General features: G+C 50.0%; 2 protein-coding genes across 4 annotated transcripts in view; one reads left to right on the top strand and one right to left on the bottom strand.

Moving 5' to 3' along the window:
- Nucleotides 1-4,399: 4,399 nt before the first annotated feature.
- RBM20 (RNA binding motif protein 20) overlaps nt 4,400-18,222 on the bottom strand; it is a 162,551-nt gene continuing 148,728 nt past the window's right edge. The window contains exons 12-14 of one of the 2 annotated variants that reach the window (XM_016145713.2): nt 16,566-16,700; nt 9,831-9,952; nt 4,400-6,187 (exon numbers count right to left, since the gene is read on the bottom strand). In XM_016145713.2, coding sequence (XP_016001199.2) covers nt 6,080-6,187; nt 9,831-9,952; nt 16,566-16,700 — 365 coding nt within the window. In that variant the 3' untranslated portion in view covers nt 4,400-6,079. Of the gene's footprint in view, nt 6,188-9,830; nt 9,953-15,626; nt 15,790-16,565; nt 16,701-18,222 lie in introns of those variants that run through there. The other variant, XM_016145715.2, reaches the window with a different exon arrangement.
- On the top strand, nt 10,624-13,092 carry LOC118603847. Of its 2 annotated transcripts, XR_004951351.1 has the most exons (3): nt 10,624-11,342; nt 11,802-12,150; nt 12,617-13,092. XR_004951351.1 is itself a non-coding variant. In XM_036222603.1 (2 exons), exons 1-2 carry the CDS (start codon nt 11,649-11,651, stop codon nt 12,808-12,810), a joined length of 696 nt encoding a protein of 231 aa, XP_036078496.1. In that variant the 5' UTR covers nt 11,528-11,648; the 3' UTR covers nt 12,811-13,092. The 2 variants fall into 2 exon arrangements, 1 of the variants encoding a protein (XP_036078496.1); XM_036222603.1 differs by lacking the exon at nt 10,624-11,342 and having other exon boundaries at nt 11,528-12,150.

The following is an 18,222-nucleotide window of genomic DNA, read 5'->3' as shown; positions in this document are numbered from 1 at the left end:
GAAGGAGAGGTTAAAAGTGTAAAGTCTGGCAGGCATTCTGGGGCCATGGGAAATCCCCTTTGGAGCATGCTCTATACCCCTAGATTACCCGAGAACAGAGAACAGGGCACTTTCCTTTCCCCAGAAGCAGGAGGAAGTGGAGCAGCTCCCGCTCCCAGGCTCTCTTCCCTCTCTCGCCTCCTAGATGCAGCTCCCTGGCAAAGTCTCCAGAGTGAGGAGAAGGAAGAAACTGTTTCTATGGCGACTCAGGCTTCCTGCCTGTTTTCCTGGCAGTGTGGTGGGTGGGGGCCCTTCTTTAACTACTTTCTAAGGAGGAGCAGTGTTGTCGAGATTTGTTTCAGGTACGTAAGGATCGGGCTGTCAATCATCAGCACCTGAGTATAGCTAAATGAGGCCGGCCAATCTCCTGAGCCCGCTATTCCTGGAGGGCTCAGAGCGTGGAGACTTTAGGGAGATGAAGGAACCAGAGAAGCCCCCAGTCCTGAGACAGGTAGTGAATAGTTCTTGAAAGCGTGGTTTGAGTCATGCGAACCTGGGTTTGAATCCCAACCCTGAAACTTATCAGCTGCCTGACCCTGGGAAAACTACTTTTGGTCTCCAACCTCACTTTCCCTACCTGTAAAATGGGAGAATAATAGTACCTGTCTTTCAGCGTTGTGAAGTGGTCAAGACAATGTCCCTACAGAGTACACACTGAGTGCGCTGTGTAGACAAGCTCAATGATCTGCAGGGCTGATACTGGTATTAGTGGTGGCACATGGAGGGCAGGAGAGGACGTGCGTGTGCACCCAGGGTTCCTCCGCTGGCAGTGACATGGCCCTGTGGGGATGCCCCTGTTCCCCGTGACTCCAGTCCCCCCAAAAGGCCTGCTTACTGTGTCCAGCTCTCTGCCCTGAAGGGCAGAGCTACCAGCAGATCTCAAGGAGTCTGCTTAATAAACACAATGCTTTCAGCCATTAATGAGGCTAACGAGACCATTGGAAAACTGATTTTGCTCAAGCACATTAGTAGAAAGCCAACCAAGAAAATTCTGGCGTGTATCCCAAACCCAGTCTGATGACCACCCCCTAACATTACCAGCTCCTACCACCTCCATCCGCCATGGCCAGACTAGTCTCTTTCTCTCTGTCTCCCATTTTCAAGATTTTTTCATGCTGAAGTTTCGCCTACTTTGAATGGTCTCCATTCACATCTCTCCTGCCCTTCCCCCTAGTAAAATAAATAGCCCTTCTATTCCAGGAGCTGCTGGGGAAGTCCTTGGTTGGCATCCAGTGCAGTGTTTTCAAAATGTGGGCAGTAGACTCCACCTGCATTGACTCACTCACGAGCCTTGCTAAGTTGTCAAAATCTGGGGCCTCCCTGTGACCTAGTGAGAAGAAACTCCATGGAGGGGGCCAGGAATCGCTTTCTGACAAGCTCTGCAGGTGATTCTGATACACACAAAGCACAAACATCAACCCTGTTTCTTGAGTCCTTGCTGAGTGCCAAAGTGCAGCTAGGGCTAGACCTGGAAAAGTCATGAAATAATCTAACAAAAATCCTAAACTCCCTGTGTGTCTACAGCAAGAGCACCCAGGAGATCTGGATTCTAATCTTGACCCTCTGCTAATAAGCCGTGTTGCCTTAGGCAAGTCACTTCCCCTCTCTGGGCCTCAGTTTTCTCACCTGCAAATGGCAGGGCCAGGGCTTAGGGGTCCCTGGGACAACCACACTCAAACATGCCTGGAAATCCACTTGGAACAGGATCCTTTGTAAGGCCAGCATGGTGGGAAAGGAAAGTGGGGAGCTGTTGGGGGTGAACCCAAATGTCCCCACACTGCCTGGGTAGACAGCCGATAATTGCTACTGGTGTTCAGAGGGGCACAGAGGTCTCAGGCCAGATGGGGGCCAAGGTCATTATCCAAGTGGCCTGGCCTAGTGGGAGACTGTGAGGAGCCAACACCAGTGTCTAGGCCATGGCAGAGTCAGGCCGGGGACAGTCTGAGGCTCATTCCTGGGTTGAGGATCACAGACGGTGGGTCTAAATGTCAGGGCTCCAGCCCAGTAGACTGGCTCAGAGCTAGGTTCTAGGGCCCACAGGAACATTGGAGAGCAAAGGGGAACACCCAGGCATGGTGGGGAGGGGTAGAACTTGGGAGGTTCTCAGCAGTATATCGCCATTGCACCAGGGGGTGCCATCTTACATAATACAATGTGCATAGTACCCCCTGGAGCTGTGCCACATGGAGCTATGCACCAGGGCCATCCCCAGGCAGACTGGCTCTTGGACTTAGGACAGCAGGTCAAGCTCCAGTCACTATTTTGACCCACTGAGGAGCTGCCAGCAGTTGCAAGGAACACTTCTCCACCCATCCTGGCTGGGAACTGGAGGCCTGAGCTCAACCGTAGCTGCAACAGGCTGGGAACGGGGCAGGGTGGGCAGCAGCAGGCTCGGCAGGAACTTTCCTCAGATCTACCATCTGCTTCCACTAATTACAGGCTGCCCAGCTCATTTTGCCCTCTGGGGCCAGACTGTCCAGTCCCTTCTCTGTTGACTCAGGAGCACTGCCAAGAGGAAGGATGGGCTCAGAAAAGTTTCCAGGACCTTCAAAGAATTGGCCAACTGGGCCCAGGAGACTGGCATTGTTTTGCTAAAAGAAATGGTTGAGAGAGAACTTAGGAACCACCGAAATTCAGAGGGCCGTTGTCCAGAGCACACATCCCAAAAGTAAATAGATTCCGTGCCATGCAGCAAAGTAGTGTTTTCATCAGTGATCAACCCTGAAACAACCTGCGAGGAGTTACCACCATTATCCCCCTTTATGCCCACGGGAGAGGAACGTAAGAAGTCACAGGGCTAACAAGTGCCTGAGAGAGGCCCCCACCACCTCACAAAGTCTGGAACTGCCAGAAGTGGCCTGACCTGGATGCAGGACAAAGGGATTCGGCCACCAGAAGCTCAAAGAGCAGTAGGTAGCAGGGATAGATGTTTTTAGAAGCCAAGAGATTTTTCTATTTGATCTCCCCGGACTCAGCCCTTCTAGAGATTCACCCCTAAGAATCTCTGATTCCCCCAGATCCCCAAGGGAAAACTGTTGTCACCTCTCTTTCCTACCCTTTAGAAATATTCTGGATTCAGAGAGACCAATCCCAACCTCTGTGTTCAGTGAGCTTCCCCCAGCCAAGCATCAAGGGGTCCCTCCCTGAATGCCAGATGGCTACTCACTCAAGCTTTCAAATTCTCTTTATTAAAAATCTTTTTTTTTTTCCTTTGTAAAAACAAACACTTGCGGTCAGTTATACAGATCAGGAAAAGTGGTGACGATTTATAGAACGCTCAACAAATTCAAATACTTTACAAGTTCAAACTTAAATTAATTAGTGTTTTTCTATCTTTTTCTTGTAAGCTCAAAAACAAAGTCTGGTCCAGGTCAAGTATAATCTAAGAGATCACAGCCTCGGACTGTCCAAGGAAGGGAATCCCTGATCCTAATGGCAGCTGCTCACACCAACATCGAGTTTACCAAATTCTTTGGGAATACTGTCTGGATATATTTTATTTCTGGGGTTTACAATGAAAAGAAAATTACATAGGCCTTCTGTTCTATTAACCCAAGGTATAAATTAATCTGTTGCTCAAGATAGCAGCTGCTCTTGAATAACTTTTGGGGGAGACACTTTGAAATAGTTGACAAACACTGAAGAAAAGCTTTAAAAAATAAATCAATATTTTCCTGGTTGCCTTTAATACTGCAGTGTGTATGACACACGTAGGAATAAAAAGAGCAAATCCTAGAGGGGGTAAAGGACCATGCCAATGGAATTGTATAAAAATAAATAAAAATAAATATATGTACATACACGCAAATATAGATTCTTAGATGGTTTTTAAACCGAAGGCTCTGATTGAATGCAGAGTGTGTCTCTCCTCTCTCCAGCTTTCCAATATGGAGGTCAGTCTGTCAGCAAGGGAGCCATTACATTACTGGGGAATGAGGCTGTTTGAACAGCCCCCCAGATTTCCATGGAAACGGTGCTGGGAGGGATGAGGTGGTGGGGTCAGCTTCTACTTTGCTGGGAAAAAAGGACTGCCAGCCTCTTTGAAGATGCGCAGTTCCAGCCTCTGATGGAGGCAGCAGGCTTTTCCCAGCAAGCTTCGGCAAAGAGGCCAGAGAGCTGGCCCTAGACTTCCCTCCAGGCAGAAGACAGACATATAGGGCCAAAGGTTCTCTGAGAAATGGAGGAGGCTGGTTTCTAGAATGCCAGGTAAAACCCAGTGGGGGCAGCCAGGGGACCAGGTCTCGGCTGAGGCACCATCTTCGAATCCTACTCTGGGACACCAACCTTTCTGAGACCTCCAGGTGGCCTGGTGCCCAGTTCAGGTCTCCTGTTCCTATAGCATCTCCTCACCACACCTGTCCTCTGGTGCCTTAATGCTTCTCTCTCACAGGTTCCCCACAGGTCTCTCCTTGCCAGTGACCACATGCCCCAAGGTTCACTCATGATCATTTTATTGTTGTCTATATCACTTTCCTTCCTGTGTCAGTGTTGAACTCAGGAATCTCTCTACTCTTCTGTCATGAGAGGACAGAATGTGCGGGATCCTCTCATCTACTGGGAAAAAGAAAAATGCAAAATAAATAAAACAATCCCTTCCTAGTCCACCTGCCAGCAGTCAGGAATAGAAACAGCAGGAACTGTCTTCCAGGGGCTGAGCCAAGGAGGCCGCCTCCAGGCAAGGATCTCAGCTGTGGAAACAGCACCAGGCTCGACTATGACCTTCTTCAGGTCTTGTCTAGGGCTGTGGTGGGGCCGCATTTCACTGAGCACCTCTGTCCCAAACCCTTCCAACAGAACGTCAGGCTGGAGACCAAGCAGCCGGTCTGGGGCCTGAAGGCACTGGCCTCCAGTATCGGACAGCCCGATGGGAGTCAGGGCTCTGTTCTTCACAACACTGGACATCAAAGTCTGCACATGGGAAGTCAACTCTGAGATGCGCTTGACCTTCTGTCTTCAGAAAGGACCCAGCTATAAACACCCGAAATTCCTCGAGTGCTCTACAGTCCTTCGGCTTTCTCTTCATTTAGCTTCTCTCCTCACTGGGACAGCATTTAAAACCACCCCACTGCGAGGCTGCTGGAGCCCAGAGCGCAGGCACCAAGGGTAAGTGAAGGACAGATGCCATTTCCTTGTTTTGGTGTCACTTGAACTAATGCCACCCATGGCAGGGAGGCCACCTTTGACCTAAGCTCTTACCAACCGTTGTTTTGGCTGGAGGGAGAAGGTGCTTCTCTTTTCCATTTTTAATTCAAGTGAATCTATACCAAATTCATTGTCCAGAACAGAATCAACCCTGGCATCTCCCGAAATCACGCAGAGAGAAATCAGTTGGGGGGAACTTATCAGAGCTTTCAAAATGAAGGGCTCTTTCCCTTTTTTGTAAAATTCATTTAATTTTACTTTAAGGCATGAATCTAGTAGACATCAAGAATAACTAAAAGGGTAAAAGTCTTATTCATAAAACCAAGGGCTTTTCAAAAAGGTGGTCCAGCTGGAGGAACTCCCAGCCTCTGTCAACCAACCGTCTGAGGTGCCCCCTCCCCAGCACTGGGGGATCCCACTCAGCCCCCCACCCCAGCAGGATGCAGGGCAGAGAAACTGCTCCAGGTTCACTGAAGCGCTTCTTGACTCAGGAGTTTCCGTGAAATGTTTTCCTTGGATGACTCAGCCTGGCCTGACCTGTCCTATTTCATCAAGAATTTGAACACTGTGAAAATCCCTGAGAAGTTGGATTTTATGAAGAGGAAATGACCCTTGGCACAGAAGGAGGGAGAGAGAGGGAAGGAGAAAGAGAAGCAAAGTCAAAGATTGTCCGAAGGAAACAAGAGTCACCAGGGACAGAGTGGGTGGCCCTCGGTGGGCTAGACACACCAGGGTGACGGCTCTGGGAGACACTTCGGGGCATTTTCTTGAGTCTCTGAGAACAAGCCCAGGCGACGAGGCCTGCCTGCTTTTCCCCCTCTCTGGCTTTGGCTCCTGGAGATCAGGGAGGCCCCACCTCGCGGGCCCTGCTCTCCCTGTTCCCACAGTGCCGGGGGTGTCAGAGCTTCTTTTCAAAGTGGGGCACGATTCCACTGTCCTCAGGCCTCGGGCTGCCTGGCCCCTCCGTCTCCTTGAGGCCCTCCTCGGCCAGCTGGGACAAGTACTTCTGTGGCGGGAAGAGAGGGACAAAGGAGGAAGAGAGGGTCAGTGGTGACCTGGTGCGAGACCCCCTCGCCTGCCTCCCCAGCTCCTCCTGGAGCTATCGGACCCGCGACAAGCAACGCATTTACTTGTTCCCCCTTTATGTTAGTTTATAAGTAGCACACGTCTCCCGTCTCCCGTAGCAAAGCTAGGGAGTACGGGCCCTGGCAAACCCTTCCATAGGCCTTATCCTACGCAAGCACCATCTGCTTTTCTTATCTAAACTCATTTCAGCCTCACAACAACTCTACTTATTTTCCAGAAAAAAGCTCCAGTATCCAGTCTGCATTTCCGCCGTGTGAAGGAGCAGGGAGGAGAGAAACGCCGCCCTGTAAATGTTGTGAAGAACAGAACCGCAGCCTGATGTTTGAGGCCCCTGACGGCCTGTTTGCGGCGAGGCAGGCCGGCAGGTGGAGCGCCTTGGGAGTCCTTCTGGGGACTTCTGTTCCACATCTGGGACTGCATCACACCGCCAGGACACTCGCCGCTCAGACTGGCCCCCTGCCTAACGTCAGACCCCTCCTGGGATTCTAGATTCAACGCAGTGGCAGAACTAGAAAATGCCTGGGGCCCCGGCTGGCTCCTCCGGCTGCTGGAACAGTGCACGGAGCACTGGGTTAGGAGTCAGCAGAGTTAGGTCCAGGGGAATGGTCAAGTGTGTGGGCGCTACTGTCAGATGACCTGGGTTCAAATCCCAGCTCCCAACAGGCAAGTCACCCAATATCTCTGACACCTGTAAAGTGTGGGTAATAATGGGAACTACTGCGTGAGGTTGCTGTGATGTCTAAGACAGGTGCCAGAAAGCATTTACCATGGCGCTGGCACGGGATAAACACTCTGTAATACCGCTTGTTAGCGTAAGTGGTCTAATTTCAGGGAAGTCACTCATCTTCTGCCAGGCTCAGACTCTAATCTGTCAAGTGGAAGAAATGGTGTCCTCCTCCTCCTGGATGATTCTGAGAGTCAGAGGAGGTGATGCCCGTAAGACGACTGGGTCTGCCTGCTCTCTGGATGCAGCTGCGGCTGGCTCTGAGAGATGGGTGAGACCGATGGGGAGAGGGCAGACCACGGAGCCCTTGGGCCAGGCTGCAGAGGCGGGGCTCAGCCCAGGGAGGGAAGGGCATGCTCAGGAAGACAAGTGAGTGTCCTGAGCACGGGCACTTTCCTCTCCAGACCTGGAGCCAAGCAGGTGTCTTCTTTGCCTATCTGGCACTGAATCCCGAGCACCCTGGGTGGCTTCTCATAGGGCTACGACTAGCGGTAGGGCACAGCAGGAGCTGTGCAGACAGAATGCAGGAGGCTCCTTCCACCCGCTCCCTGCCTCAAAGAGCAATCCCCAACCCCCACCTCGAGGCCTCCTGCTGGGGCTGAGTTTACAAGTTGCTTGACTTAAGCGTCTGCCAGCACCTGCTGCTGGGGTCTGAATTCTTCACTTTTCACACATGTAACTTGGGGCAGGGCAGGGTGGGCGAGGCTGTGTGGACAGACATTCTGTCAAGGCCACTGAGAGAAACTCTAGCTTCCCAACAGGTGCACAAGGAAACCTGAACTGAGGTTGACAGGTGTAAGGGGCTTAGCCACCGTCTGGACCACACATGCCTGGGGACCACAGGAATGGCTCTGCCCTGCTGGGAGAGGTGAGTCTGCCTGAGGGCCTGACCCAGAAGCCCAGGCGCAGTGCAGCTCACTGCTCTGGAAAAAACACGGGATTTAAAATTAGAGGCTCTGGCACTCTTCCTGACTTCCTGGGTGACCTTGAGCTGTGTGATCCCCTTAGGGTCTACACGGTCCAACTGACAATGCTGGATGAAATCATAGGTTCTCACACTGAGGGATCAGAACCTGCTGGAAGGATTTTTAAAATTCAGATTCTCAAGCCCTGCCCTAGAGAGAATGAATAAGCAGATAAAACATAGGTCCAGAAAGACACATTTATAAAAGATGCCAGCTGTTCTGAGGACCGAGGTTTGGGAAAATAAGGACAGATGATCTCCAAGAGCCCATCCGGCCCTGCTGTTCCCCAGGTTTCATCTTGTCGGGGTGGGGGATGATATCTTCAGAGTGGGTGGCCGCCCTCAGCTGGCTCTAAGGAGCCCAGTCTGAACCCCTGGCCTGGCCAAGTCAGGCCTTCACTGCCTTCCCCCAGGAGTCGCTGGGACCTGGGCCCCAGACCCCATGGCATCCTCGGTCACGAAGCAGCTGCTCTCTGGAGGGAAATCAAGAGACTTAAATGACCTGAGTTTGGGAATTGCCAGTGACAGTCCCTTGCAGCTGGTGACCCAGGCCATGCTATTATGGGTCTCAGTTTGCAAGACCAGCTTAGTAAAAAGAGGAAAGTGATTATAAGAATCAGGTGCTCCGTTTCCAGGCCTGTAACTCACCATCTGCATGGCCTTGGGCAGATCACAGAGCTTCTCTGGGCCGCAATTATAAGAGAATTGGCCCATATCTGAGTTTCTTAACTAGGGGCGCACTTCAAATCATTTAGGGAACTATCTCAAATTAAATACTCCTGGGTCTCCGCAAATTCTCCTGAATGCCTGACCTAGTATATATACTTTTGAAACAGTGTCCAGGTGATTCTGGTTTACATCTCTGGTTAAAAACTACTAGATCAGCTACTCTTTAACAATTTAACTGTACCAGTAATGCCTGCTCTGGAATTAGGGGACACTGCCAACCCTAGGGCCTTCCTGAGGCCTCGTGTGTCAAAAACTACTATAATTCCTTGTAGTAAAAATAGGAGACACTTACCATGCTTTCTGATATACTTTGCTTTCTATTAGGGTACTAAATCCCAGCCTATACCAGAAATTAATTATGAAAACCACACTTTAATGTGCTATGTATTAGTTAGGTGTATACCATGGATCATATTATTATATTTCATTGATTTTAAGATGTCTTTCTTCAGACATCAACATCTCTGAAACTGAGATGCATTTGACAGTTGGTGGAGTCTCACCATTTAATTTGCCACATTTTTTTCTTGCTGGTATCGAAAAATAGTATGTTTTACAACTTATGGCACCTTAGATTGGGTGAAATATGGTATTCGGAGTATTTTTATTTGTTGCCTGTTAATATATTATAAAAATTAACTTATTTATTGCTATCTCCCACACTAGAATGGATACTCCATGAGGGCAGGGGTTTTGTCTGTACTTTTTATTTTTTGTCGTTGTATCCCCAATGTCTAGAACACTATCTGGCGCATAGTATGCCTGTGATAAAGAGTTGCAATATGGATGAATATGTAATTAGAGCATAATAGTGACTTTATTCTAGCAAACAGGAGTGCTGTACAGGGGAACATAAAAACAGAGAAGTGTTTGCATCTGGAACACCCAGGTCTTGGAAAGGGTCAGCCCCAACCATGGTGAACGTGAACTCGAATGATTCAGCCTAGCGGGAGAGGCAGATACAGAAAACCCGACCCAATACCATGTTTTAAGTCCCCAAGTGGGGACAGATGCTCTGAGAGCACAGGGGAGGCAGCCAACATGTGGAGCGGCCTGATGGAGTCAGGTCTGAAAGAAGAATAAGAACTGTCCATGTGGTGGAAGGAGAGGGAATCTCAGAAACAGGCAAGGAAGGCCGATGGTTACCTGCAAGTTCCTGTAGTGGACTGCACTGCGACAGTGGCTTATCTTCGCCATCTCCTCGCTCGTGTAGAACAGCCCACACAGCTTGCAGTAAAACCCGGTCCTGGGCACCACGAACTCCACCCCTGCAGAAGGATGGGGGATGGACAGGTAGGCAATTAGAAAGGTGATGAGAGGCCGCGGTGGTCATGGCTGCTGTGGTCCTGCAGGTCCTGCAATGAGCTCTGTCCCCCACTGATGCTGTTGACTGTGGCTGGTTACCTGGCTTCTCTGTATTTGCAAAACAGGCACAAAGAGAATAGCACCTATTTCCTCCACAGGTGGTTGTGAATGTAAGGAATGGAGTGCTTGGCAAGTCTACACTCTGCGACTGCCTCTGATAACCAGGTCCTGGCTTTCCGGTGAGCAGCCCGTATCTGGGGAAAGGAGGAGGAAGGAGGTTTCTCACATTTCACTTCTCCACATCGTACCCCCTCTGGGCCGCGGCTGTGGCCAGGGCTCTGGAAGAATGCTCTCATTTCTGTTTATCTGAGTTATGTTCATTAAAGAAACTTTTAAAAATAAACAAAAGCGAGGAAAAATCACCTAGTGTCAATCCAATCAAAACATGTTCTTCCACACAACCTATACATAGAGGCTTTTGGGGATGGGAAAGGGGCAGTTTCAATTATACCCTCAGTACAATCTGCCTTTTCCCTTTTTCATGTAGTAGTACATCACAAACATTTCTCCATCCTCTTCAGTCTTTACATTTGAACTACCGATTAATAGTATTTTATTTTTCATTTGTTAATATAGGTCCCAGGATTCTGGGAGGCCTTTAGATTCTAAGGAAAGGAAACAGTGGCCTGACAGCCAGAGAAACGACAGTGTTACAGCCCAGAAAATTCATCTTTGAAGGGATGGTGGCCGGTCCAGCCTCCACCAAGGAGTTTTGTGGGTCACAGTTCATCTTTTGAAGACACAGTCGGCAGACTGGAGAGAGCCCAGGTCTGAGAGGGCGCGGACCAGACACCAAGAACCTGTGTAACCTGGGGACAGTTGGCTGACCCTCTCGTGGGTCTGTTAGCTCAGGCACCTGATCGTAAAGTACCAGCCGAAGAGCAGGGTGTGAGGGCTGTAATAAGCAGGATCCACCACGGAACTAGAGAGGGGCTGGCCGCTTGCAAATCCTGCTTTCAGGCTGGGGATGTAGCTGAGTGCGCGCTGACACACTTTGGCTGGGCTTTGCTGCTGTATCAGCCGGGCTTTGCTGCTGCATCTGGATAGCTCCTGCCGCTCCAGTGGGGGTGGGGATGTAAGAGAGCCGGCCACAACGGGCGGAGGGGAGACAGGGGGGTGGAAGCAGCCCACTAGGGGGACAGCAGCTTCTTACAGAGAGGGAGACAGGCCAGGCCTCCACCAAGGCTGTGTGTGCCCACAAGTCTGGGGCGTCCTTCACTTTCCTCCTCCCGCCTCCCATGAGACAGCGCTGAGTACACAGGAGACCCTGTCATAGAGAAGCAGCTTGGACTTGTAATTACAACCTTTTTATTCATTTCAAAGAAGCCACTTATGGGGGGGAGGGGCACGCCTGCAGGGAGGAGGGGGCCCAGGAGGCCTGCCCACAGCCAGCCTTGACAGACTGCTTCTCTGTGGTTTAGGGCCTGGGCAGCCTCCTCGACCGGTTTTCTCTAACTGCCACGTTGCACGCTGCCATGCCCTCAGCAGCCTACAGCGGCTCCCAGAAGTGAGGGGACCTCGCTGAGGCCCAGCTGCCCAAAGGAAGGCTGAGCGTCTGTCCCTTCTCCTCCCCACCCCCTCACTGCAAAGGATGGAAAAATGACCCCAGCTTTGCTTGTGGGTGGCCAGTTCACCGCTCTGCTTCACCAGCGGGCCCTGGCTCCTGGCCATGGCTGCCGGAGAGGCATTAAGCAAGGCCGGCTTTCATCCTGTTCCCGCAAAATAGTTCTTCCCCTTGCTGCTGCTCTACAGGGAGCGGAGGCCCACACAAGAACGACAAAGGCAAGTGGAAAACGAGAAGTACCACCCGGAGGCCACCAGGAGCAGACACAGGCCTGTGATCAGAGCCGCCCCCTCTGCTCGGTGGCAGACCCTGCGAGATGGGACGATTATGTGGTACCAGGAAAGAGGCCTTGGGGTTTTCACTGCGGACCCCGGCTGAGGCCTCCAGAGTCCTACAGGTTACCCAGAGACCCTCCAGTCCTCGTCCTGAGTTTCCCGGAAGGGGCGCAACAGCCTCAGAAGCGAATGAAGCAGGGCGTGGCTGGCAGCCCTGCCCCTTTTAACCAAAGTGGTGCGGCCGCCAACTGTGGTGTTCTGGGTGAGATTTCACGTGAACGAAGGCTTCCACTGCCACAGAAGTAAAGAGGGAAGGAAGGAAGGAGGGAAGGAAGAAAGGAAGGAAGGAAGGAAGGAAGGAAGGAAGGAAGGAAGGAGATGGAGGAGGTATGATTTGCTTCTGAAGGAATTCCGGAGGGGTGATTTCTTTCTTTTATGTGCTCAGGGCATTCTGTATACCTCTTTCTCTTTCTTCCTTCCCTTCTTTCACTTCTTCGCCCTCCTTCCCTCGCACTCTAAGGAGGGAAGGGAGGGAGGGAGGAAGGAGCAAGCTTGGAATTTAAAGTCAGAGAGCTAGCTCTTACTTATACTGTGTGACCTCATTTGCATTATTCAACCTCCCTGGAAGTCATTTCCTCATCTGTAAAATAGGAATAATAATACCACAAATGTTGCCATGGGGAAGCATCCATCATTTTGCCTGGTGCTCAGAAAATATTATTTTCCAGACATCCGTCCACAGGCCAAATGCCTTGCACCGGCCTTCACACCCTCCACGCTGTCGCCAAGGCCGGCTGGGGAACCCGTGCTCCACAGCTTGGCTGCAACTCTTCCCGGCTCCCACCTGGCATCTGGTCAGAAGTACCAGGCGGTCAAAACACAGAGCTGGGGAAGGAGAAGTCTGATCAGGGAGGATCCCTAAACGCCTGTAGCGCCCCTGAGTAAGTGGGAGTTGCCACAGGTGTTATGGAGCCAACACTGCCTCAGGACGCCTCCGGAAGGTGAGGGCCAAGTGAAGAAGCGGCATCAAAAAAAAACTGCCATGGCCTAGAAGAGTTCTGGAGCCACTCGGTCCTCCCAGTTTTCAGCCTCTATTAAGTACAATAATTAAAGCTGCATTTGCCTTCTAATAATAGCTCCTGGTGCGGGTAATTATAACTCCGTCATCCTGGCACAGTCTGGGATGGGTGGAGGGGGAGCTCACATTTTGTAGGCAATGCCCTTTGGTTTTGGTTAAAAGGAGGCCTCGGCAGGCTCACCGTGGCTGGGGTCACCGAGAGCTGGCCTGAAATACAAGGACAGTGCCCTCCCCCATGCCCACTCCAGTTCCTGAGCAAGGGGACTTCATCTCCCTTTCCTCCGATAGTATGCTCAGTCCTTGGCATCCCTCATTCTACCTCCCTGCTCTCCACAGGGACAAAGCCAGAGAGTTTCCACCCATCTTTCTAGAAGTCTCTCTGCAGTAGCCACTGACCCTAGAGGGTGAAGGGTTATGCAGCCTTCATAACCCTTCATGTAGTAGGTCTCAATAACTACTTCATGAACAAATAATGACAGTAGACAATCCTTTCTAAGTACCTCCTACTGGAAGACGCTAAAACCTTACAACTATTCATCCATTTAATCCTCAAAATAACCCTACATGGGAGGCTTCTTTTACCACGCCTGATTTATAGACAAAGAAAGCCAAGCAGAGAGGTAAGCTGCTCTTTGTCCCTGAGCCGGCTGGTGTTGGAACACAGGGAGTCAGAAGCTAGTCTGTCCTCTGAACCGCTGCACAAAACTGCCTCTCCTACACTCAGCTGCCTGAACCGAGAGACGGGAGGGCAGAGTGGTGTCATGTAAGAAATGCCCAGTTCTGACCTGTGTGGTCTTAAGTACAACTCGGGACTTTAGTTTCCTTATCTGTCTAATGTGGAAAATAGCACCGTACCCTTAGGCCCCCAGAGGTGAATGAGCTCAAAGTTAATCGAAGACTATGATCCAGTACAAATCTACAATCTGTACAAAACTACTATTGTTCCCAAACCAGAAACAACCCAAATGCCCATCAATGGGTGAATAAACAAACAAAACACGGCTTATCCATATCCACAACGCGATACTCCTCCACAATAAAAAGAAACCAACTAGAGACACACCCAGCAATATGGATGAATATCACAATGATTACTCCGAGTGAAAGAAGCCAGGCAAAAACAGTCATACTGTATGAGTCCCTTTACAAAATTCTAGAATGAGTGTTTGGTGACAGAAAGCAGATCAGTGGTTACCTGGGGACTGAGGAATGAAGAGGGAGGGATTACAGAAGAGTATGAAGGAATTTGGGGGGTGACGAAGATGTTCACTATCTTGATTGTGGTGACGGTCTCACAGGTATATACATTTGTCAAACTGACCAAATTGTACACTTTAAATATGTGTGTTTTGTTGTTACACCTCAACAGAACCGCTTACAAAACAGAATGAGATACCATTTCCTCCTAACAGGTTAGTAAAGATGAAAAACTGACAATATGCAATGTCGGCAAGAAGCGGAGAATGAGAACTCGCACTCAAGGCTGCAGTAAAAACTAGCGTACTCTCTTTGCAATGCAATTTAGTAGCAATTGTGAAAAGTTAAAGAGGGTGTATGTCCCTACAGCCCCCGGGGCTAGGAGGCTGTCCTACAGGGGCACATGGACAGAGGTAACAGCACACAGAGAGGGCGTCAGAGCACAGAGGAAGCGTGGTTCCAGGGCCAGACTACGGGGCTTTAACTCCCGACTCCAACCTTCGCCGACCTTTTAGCTTTGTGACCCCGGATCTCAGATTTCTTATTTGTAAAATAAAAATGGCGCCTACCTCATAGGTGTTTTGAGAGAGCCAAATGAGATAATATACGCAAAATACTGAGAGCAAAGCCCGCGCGGCGAGTGATGAAGCTGAAGGCTTAGCTATTATCGCATTTTTATAAAGGGAAAATGGATTAAAAACATCCTAAATGTTCGTCAGGAGAATGGTTCAGTAAGTTACGGCCCATCTTTTAAGATGGAATGTTTGCAGTGGTTAAAAGGAATGCATCTTCTGTGTACTGAAGAAATCTCTAAGATCCGCTGCTAAGTTAAAAAAGCAAATTGCAGGACATTATGTATATAGCGTGATCCTATTTTTGTGGGAGAAAAACTATTCGAGAATATGACAGTCACTCCCTCTGAAGCTGGGGAGAGGCTGAGGGGAATAGATATGACAATATTTACTTTTAGATGGTTCTTATTTTTAAAATTCATCACAATAATCCTTCACACTTTTTGCAATGAAAACCAAATAATAAAAAAGACAAATGATAAGGTAGTAGAATTTGCTATTAACTTTTGCCGCGTGTGTCAGTTAGATTCCAAGTCGTTGGACGTTCCCCCCAAGTGCCTCTCACAGAGCCAGGTCCCCAGGAAGTGTTGCTGACCGAACGAATGCATGAAGAATGCATGAGGCGACAAGGCTGGCACCTCCGACAGGCAGCCTTTGCCTTCACGTAGTCACCGAAGTTCATTCTAAGGTCAGTATTTTTTTTTTGTCTTTTCTCTTTTTAGTTTTTGTCCTAGCACATGCTGTAGGCTATGCATCAAACTTGTCCCTTAAAAAAAAAAAAAAAAAAAAAAAAAGATTGCTTTTCAATCCGATTCTAGGAAAACAGTACACTTGGAAGACAAAAATGATAAAAAAAAAAAGTTTCGAAAAGAGATAAACAGAAACACTTGATGAAATAGGCGAGCCTCCACACAGACTGGCCCTCCTTGGCTGCGCAGACACGTGGTCACCGGCCCTCACATCACATGACCCACACTTATCCTGCTTCCTTGTGACGCCTTCCCAGGCTCTCTCTCACTGTGGCTGCCGCTCCTTTGTCTCACTGCTTTCCAACCTTTCAAAGACAATGCAAAGATAGGAACGGACTGCCGGACTGCCGGCTGTAAGAGGCACTGGGTCAGAGATGGTGTCAGAAGCTCCCAGGGACTTTCTTAAAGTACTTTCACTCCCTACCCTGAGGCTCTAGCTAACTCTCCTCTTTGAAAGTGTGTCCTAGGTGATTTTATTATCGACCTCCCTCCCTCCGCCTCCGACAGGTCCCCCATTGAAAAGCCACTGACCTGGTCCAATTTCACACTGTAAGTGAGGAAACGGAAGGCTCAGGAACCGCCAACCTGTCCTTCCCCGTGAGACCTTGCCGTTCTGAGCCACTCCCGCCCTTGGAACTGCCCCCACCCCTGGCACCACCCCCATCCTCAGCCAGCTGCTCCCCTGGACAGGGTGCTGATCTCCATTCTGCCTCTGGTTGGGTTGCCTTCCCTTGGCCCTGAGTTGACAGCAACTCCCACTCCCAAAGCCTGGTTGGGAGTAAAGCATCTCCCTCCCCCACCCCCCCCCCACCCCCGCCCACACAAGGAAAATGGTCTCTCTAAACTCTGGCTCCCAGTGAGGCGCTCGCTGTTCAAGGCCTGGCCGCATGAGGTATCCATCTGCTCTACCACGGGAGACTGAAATTGCAAGAGACATTGAAGTAGCACCTTGCAAATCTGAGTTATTGCATCAAGCATGAAAAACGAAGTGACAAAAAGCCCTCTCAAGCTCTTAGAGGTTACTAGGAAACCATCATCTCCTGGAGCTGCCTTCTCAGAAAGGACTGTGTAGTTCACCCACCTAGAGGAATGCTAAGTTCACTGAACACATCCTCTGGTTCCCAGGAAGGCAAAGAAAGGGGTTGTTTCAGCTCCACTTCAGTGTATTCCGGTGACCTCACGTCCAGAGATTTCATTTCCATGTACCTGGAGTTTTCTGCAAAATGTTGAGTCAATGCAAAAAAATAAAAAATAAAAAGAAATGAAACACAACATGCCTCCAAGAATTCCTGCGATTCTATTCCTTGCACTGTGTGACTGGGACTGATCCCTTGCACCGCTTAATAACATGGGGCCAGGGTGAGGACTGCTCATTAGAACCCAAGTGCTATAATTAACAGCTCTTCCCACTGCCAGAAGAATGCACACATAAGAAAACTTGGCAAATCTTTGCATCAGGCCCATGGGGGATGGGCTACTGATGCCTTTGCTTGGGATGATCCAGCCCCACGACCTCCCCACCCCCGCCCCCGCCAACTCCACATCGCTCCATCTCCGCAGGCAGACGCATTACCAAAGGGCAGAAATTGTGCTGACGTCCACAGGAGTCCTGAGGCTGGCAAGAAAGGCCATGCCATTCTCACACCAAGCTCGTCGAGGTGTGTTATTAAATGTGAACACCAAACACTGGGTGAGCTAATAAGCCGTGAACACCAGTGCATGCTGAGGCCGATACTGCAGAAGAAAAGGGGTTCCCCAGCGCAAGGTGAATGTCTCACTCCTTTATCTTTGCCTTCTCTAGAATGTTTTGTTTCACTCCTTTATTCTCGCCTTCTCTAGCCACAGCCCAGGCCTCAGCGTTTCTCTAGCAACAAGAAGGCAGCTCATGACAGAGTTTCCATGGAGACGTAGATTCATGAAGGTGCAAAACAGCTCAGGTCAGCTTGACATGGAGGAGAGCCCAAGCCTGTAGCTCGCCCAACAGCTCATGCCAGCCACAGAGCCCTGGGTTGAAATGTTTATTTTGAAGGCTTTCCTCTATAGTTTCTGCCTGTGACCCTTGGCCCCCTCACTTTAACCTCTGGAATGCTGCAAGCTTTCTGTGAAATGAATCTTTAGTTATTTTCACAGAAAGAACACCCAGGGCTACTCCCCCTCCCTGCTCCCGGTGCACTTGATGGATCTTAGTTTCCACTTGGCAGAGAAGATAGGGCTTAGCCTATTTTAAACCCTGTCTTTCATGATGTCATAGTGTCGAGCACACACAAAACACCACCTTCCATGGAGGCAGAGGAGAGTCCAGGACAAGCCTGTTTTATCATCAGGCTCTGGAGAAAAGTGGGTCTTGGGCAATAAGAGGGGAACAGGCTGTACGCCTTAGCGAACCCCTCACTCTTCCCTCTGCCTGCTCCATTCTCAGCCTCCCATGCTCTCAGCCCCTCACTCAGGCCGCACAGAAATAATGGCCTGGGTGGTCCTCTGTCATGCAAGCAGAGGCTGCTTGCTGCCCCCCGAGGAACTCTGGCCAATAACTCAAAACCTTTGCTGATTTCAGTTGTCAGAGTCCATCTGAGCTCCTGTAAATTCAGAGAAGTCTGTCCTATCTGAGTTTGCTTCTCAGAAAACATGTGGCCTCCTATCTGATTTCCTTTATATCATCTGCCTAAAAGCTCTAAGAGTTTAGCCAGGCTTTTAGAAGCTTGTTTTCTGCACCAGCCTGAATGCCTGTTGAAACTTTA

The sequence above is a fragment of the Rousettus aegyptiacus genome, unplaced genomic scaffold (assembly GCF_014176215.1).
Source record: "Rousettus aegyptiacus isolate mRouAeg1 unplaced genomic scaffold, mRouAeg1.p scaffold_m13_p_6, whole genome shotgun sequence".
In the NCBI taxonomy this organism is placed as follows: domain Eukaryota; kingdom Metazoa; phylum Chordata; class Mammalia; order Chiroptera; family Pteropodidae; genus Rousettus; species Rousettus aegyptiacus.
Note: the sequence above shows the minus strand (reverse complement) of the source record. Positions and strands in the feature narration are given on the sequence as shown.

Excerpts from the sequence above, each read along its gene's own strand:
- LOC118603847 (XM_036222603.1), top strand. The coding sequence starts at position 11,649 with ATGACCCCAGCTTTGCTTGTGGGTGGCCAGTTCACCGCTCTGCTTCAC. Across the intron at positions 12,151-12,616 it reads CGCCAACTGTGGTGTTCTGG|ACATCCGTCCACAGGCCAAA; the intron begins GTGAGATTTCAC and ends ATTATTTTCCAG.